This window comes from Lepidothrix coronata, unplaced genomic scaffold, assembly GCF_001604755.1.
Source record: "Lepidothrix coronata isolate B3197 unplaced genomic scaffold, Lepidothrix_coronata-1.0 Scaffold58, whole genome shotgun sequence".
Classification (NCBI taxonomy): domain Eukaryota; kingdom Metazoa; phylum Chordata; class Aves; order Passeriformes; family Pipridae; genus Lepidothrix; species Lepidothrix coronata.
This window is the reverse complement of record NW_016690238.1, coordinates 2,982,273-2,988,354: the sequence shown is the minus strand read 5'-3', so window position 1 is coordinate 2,988,354 and position 6,082 is coordinate 2,982,273. Positions and strand designations below refer to the sequence as shown.

The window sequence follows — 6,082 nt, the reverse complement described above, 5'->3', positions numbered from 1 at the left end:
GAGGTGTATATATTACAGAGCTATCTATGTTCATCCCCATTATGGAATGGTACTGGGTATAAAGACTATCCATACCTGTGTGTATGAACAGCTACATAAATGTAGCAGGACGTGTTCATGCATAGGTATAATCTGTTACATACACATCTGTCCCATAAATACAGATACAGAGAAATATGAGGCTTGTGCAGATTTTGTTTAATGACAGGTGTCTTTCAACGGGGCACTACATATTGTGTGCATAATGTATACTATCGGGCTCACACAGACAATTCCTCATGTCTGTGTATAAAGATGACGATTATATAAAATTGGATGTGTGAGACACTGCATATATACACCTTTGTAGTGCATGTAGTGTGTGTTCACATAGATATGGAGGTAAATGGCATTATGTACAGCTGTGTACCCCTGTAAAGACACCCCCAGTGTACAAATAAGAGCCACACACACCTTTTATGTATCCATATGTGTCCATGCAAAATTTAAAAACTCTCTGCATGTAGTGGGGGGTGTTCACATATAGGTATAATGTGTATATATATGTGTATATATATATATACACACACATATATATATACACATATATATATACATATACATATATATATATATATGTATACCCCTATAGATACACACACATATATATATAAAGACAAGTAGGAGTGTGGGTGTGTTTGCATTCTGTTTTAACAGTAGCTAATTACGAGTATTTAAAGGGAGGGGCTGTGGCCAATAAGTATCTATTGACTGACTGTGTACATATGCAGGTAGAATGGATTATAGATGTGTCTATATTATACATATATATTATACATCTATACATACCTGCCCTTTATCTATCTACATGATAAAACTAGAGATGTTTGTGTGACCTATACACACACATATATAGATATACAGTATTAGTTGTAGCTCTGTGTCCCTCTACATCTGCTCCCCGTATATACAAACATACATTTTCTACAGAAAAAGGGTTCATTTGTGTTACTGTTCCCTTCGAGACAGACAGGCAGTGCTATGTGTTAAAGGGGGACTATGTGCTATAGTGTGTGTGTCCCACATGCCTTTGTGCACACAGCTGTAGTGTACCACAGGTATGTACACACCTCTGTAGGCACTACGTAGGCATCTCCTGCCCACGGTCTGACTGTGTGCTCTGTTCCCTGCAGACAGCGGTGTTCCCGAGGCCGCCATCTGCGTGGTCACCACGGCCGCCATCGACGTGCACCGGCCCAACATCTCCTCGGAGCTGTTCACGGTGGAGGTGCCGCTGCGCCTGGGCAGCACCGGGACCTCGGCCAGCATCACGTCGGGCAGCGCCTCGCGCTCCACCGTCAGCTCGGGCACCCAGGCCTGCAGCGAGAGCAGCCACACGCTGGGCTCCTCCCCGGACTGCAGCACGGCCTGCGAGGAGCCCGCCCAGGCGGCCCCGGCGCCCGCCCGGCAGCGGGTGGCCCACGCCGTGGTGCAGGAGCTGCTCTCGTCCCTGTCGGAAGAGGCGTGTCTGGCGCAGAAGGGGCTGGATCCCGTCAACCTGAAGCTCCCCAGCCCCGCGGGCTCGGTGGGGGCCAGCCCCGACCTGGGCCACCGGCTCAGCGTCTACAACCGCAGGAACCAGGAGAGCCTCGACGTCTTCCAGCTCAAGCCACTCATCGACTGCCCACCGAGCGCCCCGATGATTGAGGAGAAATATGGAGCGCTGGGGCCCCCAGAGCCACGGCTGGGCAGGGTTCCCGAGGCATAGGGACAGCCTGGGGGAATGGGGGCTCCTGCGGGGACACGAGGCTGCCACGGGTGATGTGGCAGCGCTGAAGGCAACCTGTGGCATCTCCTGCGATGGCCACCAGGGCGAGGCCAGTGCCACCTCTGCTCACCAGCGTCCACGGCGCATAATCCACCTGCCCTGCCACCAGCTCTGGGCCAGCTGGGACCTACGGTGACTGGGCACAAAGGACCTTCCAGCAGACTCGGGCTGACATGGACCCACAGTGCCTGGGGGGGGCAAACAGACTATGCCTGGGAACACCATGGAACTTCCACCAGTCCAGGGCCAGCACAGCCCCACAGACAGAGCTGCTGGACAGCCTGGGCCCAGCCTGGCCCCCCGGCCTGACCCTACCCAGGGGCTGAGCATGGCTGGGAGGGGTGTGGAGATGGGAATAAATACTGACAAACCCATGCTGCCTCCTGCCTTGTATCCCTCTTCCATTCCTTTCTCATTCTTCCCTTCCTTTCTTCTCTTACCTGCCTTCTTTGTCTTCCTTTCTTACAGCCCACCACTCCACATGCCATCCAACTGACCATCAAAAAAAAACCCCCCAAAACCCCAAAAAAACCCACAAAACCCCAACACCAGTGACCCCACCTCTTTCCAGTACAATCCTTTATTTGTCCTTACTCCACAGTACAGGGTCCATCACCAGCAGTCACTTCTTCTTCAGGAGCTCCGTCATCTCTGGCACCGCCTGCAAACACCAGTGCCAGGGTAGTGCATCTTCCCCCTGTGACCCCCCCAAACTCACCCTGGGCAGTACCAAACCCGCAGTTACACTCCCCACCCACCACACCACTCCAGGGGCTGTGGGTCACCCCAGCTCACAGCACTCCCCACTTCTCTCCTGCTGAATAAAGCCTCTTAATTATTTAAGAGAGCTACATTTCCATTAGGTGGAAATAATGCATTCGTACAAAATTTATTAAGGAAATTGTCTACATGGTGTTTCTTCAGAATGTGACTTTGTCTGTGGCTCACAAAGAGGCCCGTGCTCACTGTGGAGCCAGCGGGCAGCATTTCAGGAATGGCATTAAGTGCTGGCACAGGCTCTGCCCGTGCCCCACCAGTCACACGTGTGGCCACGCACACGGAGTCACACATGTGAGCTGCAGGCACTTGGACAGGGGCTGGCTCATGGCTCCCTGTTCCAGAGGGAACTGCAAGCTCCTCCTGGGCATCAGTCAGTGAGGCAGCAAGCCCAGGCAGCAATAAGCACTCTCCTGCCAGCTCTCTGCTTCCAAACTTTCTGAAGCTTAAAAACAGAGGCAAGCACCTCTGTGCAGGTATTTCCAAAGTGGTTCATATTCAGGAAACCGGAATCAAGGCAGGCTGGCAGTGACACCCCTGCCCCCCAACATGCTTCCACTTGCAGGGATTGAATTTTGAGTGTGCAAATAACAAATTTAGAAAACAAATTCTTTAACAACAACCAAACACACACAGACATCATTAACACTCATTAGATTATATTGTGCAAGCTACTGTCCGCTCCCCCAAAGTCATCCTGCACATCAAGTTTAGCCTCACCTGAAATAAGTCTGCCACCAGTCCATAATCTGCCACTTGGAAAATTGGAGCTTCTGGATCCTTGTTAATAGCAACAATGGTCTGCAAGCAAAGGTAAAGCACCATGTGAATCTATATATTGATTAATATCTGGGGCTGGATTACAGTGCCATGTCTTATCCAGGAAACACGGGCTTTAGTCTTTCCAAGCCCCCAGAAGCAGAAGATACGGATCAGAGCATTTAACATTTTTCCTTTCCATCTCAAAAACAAAGACCCCACCACCACACCCCAAAAAAACAACACTCCCTTCCCTGCTCATCTTGGCTCTCCTTCCCTGTTGAAAAGCCTAGAAAAAAAATTACTACAAAGGATTATCTGTGCATTCTAAGCCATTCCGTTGCAGAACTAACTCAAAGGGCAGCAGTTGCAACAAGCACAATAAAGCCCTGCCCAAAGGCTTCTGTACTTACTATAGGACATAGCATTTAGTTTGTCAGACCATAGAAAATGGCATGTGACAAATCCCAGCACAGTGATCCAGAAAGTGTCTTGATTTAAACTGTGCCATACAAGTAAATCATCCTGTAACTGTCTGTGACAGCTTTCAGCAAAATAAGCATGGTGGGTGTCCACATCAAAATCTACAACAGGATGGGGAACACTTCATAAAGGAAGGGAAAAGAATCTTAAACAAAACCCAGCAGCTCATAGAAGGAGCCTTACACCAAGCAGGGCCCAAACCACAGCACTCTGGTCCTGCCTGCCCACCTAAACACTGACTCGAGGCACCAACCTCCCCACCCGGGACAGCTCCAACCCAAGAGGCAGCTGAGGAGCTCACGGGCCACGCCCAGAGAGCAGCACTTCACCTGTCACTGTTTTACTGCTCCACTGAAAGTACTTGTCCAGCAAAATCACTGCCTCAGTAGATAGGTGTACTGGCAGGAAAGTTTACAAATCCTGTGATTCCAGGCCCACAGAACTGTTGTTTCTTCACAGGTGGCTGTACCCTGTAAGGGACCCCATCCTACCTGGCAGCAGGCAGTGCCCACAGCAGCGCTGCCCCTGCCCCCTGCCCACTCGTAGCCGAGGCCCTGCAGGTACTGCAGCAACGCTGCCCTTCAGTGTTTGTCCCACAGCTGATTGTTTTTATTTCAGTGACCGTTTGCAAATGCAAACCTCCCCTGACAAGCTGCAGCGCAGGAAGCAAATCCAGGCTGTGATCCCCGAGGATTCTGTCAGTCGAGACTCTTCTCTGACCCTACTGAGGCCCTGCCGTGTCTTGCAGAACCACCCACGGGGGTCAGTGCCACCACAGGAGCTGCCAGCTCTGCTCCTGGCACAACACCCATTGCTTGCAAACCTATCTGAAGCTTTAGTTGGGCATCCTGGGCCTTCCTCTGCCTCCTTTAGCTGAAGCAACCTTTTAGTAAGATTTGGTTCCCTACCTCATTGCTAACTCATAAGCAGCAAGATCATCACCTTGCTCAACAGAACTTTGTGAGTTAAATCTCTCAGAAAGAACAGATACAGTAACTGTCTCCTGAGGGAATTGGAAATAAGGAAAGAAAGCACCAACGATTCTCCAGGTCTCCTCAAAAGCTGCATTTCCTACCTTGCTGTAAAGAACAAATAAATTATACATTTCACTTGGTAGAAAGCATCTGACTGCTTTGGAAAACATATCCTGAAGTGTACAAGTTCACAATGCCAGATAATTCAGAGTGCTGAGGGAGGATGGGGGACACTCCAGAGCTCCCAGGCTGCATAATGCTTTGTTTGTGAAAACTGGATCTTTTCCATAACTACTCCATCTATATCCTTCAGCTAAAAGGAAGGCAGAATGCATTACAAACACAAGTAACTAAATCTGAATTTTAAAACACGTTTGTTTATGAGATATGGGAGAAATGGAAGTGTTAAGTATGCATCTCATATCAGCAAGTTTAATCTGTTCTTATTTCCTATAAGAAAACATCTCAAAATATCAAACATGGCATTGGAAAAGCCAAAAAAATCTGGTTTTGCTGTTACAGTTCAGGACAATATTACTGCTCAATATTATATCAAAGGAAATTCTGGCACTTCAAGTAAGAAGTTCCCAGTGTTGCTGGCAGTCTGAACTGAGATAAGGCAGGAGAGAAACACAAACAGGGTCAGATCAAGTCTGAAGCAGCTTTAAATACCCAGTTCTCAGCTGCTCCTCATCCCACCTGCCCATGCCCTCGCTCCCCAGGAGCACAGCTGGAGACTGAACAGCTGGAAGCAAAGCCCCTGGTGGTGCTGTGGCCCTGCCGGTGGCAGCGCTGCCCTCGCACCCCCGCTCGTGTCCCGTTCCTGCCCTGCGAGCAGGACACAGCACAGCCACCCTGCTCTGCTGAGAGCACGGCCACAGACTGTCACCCACACCTCAGAGCACCCTCAGCCCTGCCCAGCACTCACCATTGCAGTTCCACGTTTGGTGGTTTTTTCTCCGCTATAAAACTAATGCAAACGCCACCTGAGTCTCTGCTCCTACAAGGCTGAGGCCCCAAATGCAGCTGACTTGACTTTCCCTCCAAAATATTTCAGTAATACATGGCAAAAAAAATTTTAGGAAAGCAGAGATCATCCCACCACACAGGCTGGTTTGTGAGGACAGTTATCAGTCACAAACTCACTGGTCTGTCACTGGCTGAACACAAGAAACCACCTGCAAAGTTTTGCAACCCTTTTCCTCAGCTTTATAAGCTAATCAAAGTTCTGGCTTGGCTAATTTCATTCACTGGAAATAGAAAAAAAAATTATATCCTCTTT

General features: G+C 49.3%; 2 protein-coding genes across 7 annotated transcripts in view; one reads left to right on the top strand and one right to left on the bottom strand.

The window, feature by feature from the left end:
• The window catches only part of TMEM266 (transmembrane protein 266), an 84,104-nt gene extending 81,923 nt beyond the window's left edge, over positions 1 to 2,181 (top strand). For all 6 annotated transcript variants that reach the window (XM_017816758.1, XM_017816759.1, XM_017816760.1 and 3 more), the window contains one exon: positions 1,173 to 2,181. In XM_017816758.1, coding sequence (XP_017672247.1) covers positions 1,173 to 1,747 — 575 coding nt within the window. In that variant the 3' untranslated portion in view covers positions 1,748 to 2,181. The remainder of the gene's footprint in view (positions 1 to 1,172) is intronic.
• A 188-nt stretch (positions 2,182 to 2,369) lies between these two features.
• Positions 2,370 to 6,082, bottom strand: part of ETFA (electron transfer flavoprotein alpha subunit) — a 29,385-nt gene continuing 25,672 nt past the window's right edge. Inside the window, exons 11-12 of the mRNA XM_017816766.1 lie at positions 3,305 to 3,385; positions 2,370 to 2,468 (exon numbers count right to left, since the gene is read on the bottom strand). Of these exons, the coding sequence (XP_017672255.1) occupies positions 2,430 to 2,468; positions 3,305 to 3,385 (120 nt within the window). The 3' untranslated portion in view covers positions 2,370 to 2,429. The remainder of the gene's footprint in view (positions 2,469 to 3,304; positions 3,386 to 6,082) is intronic.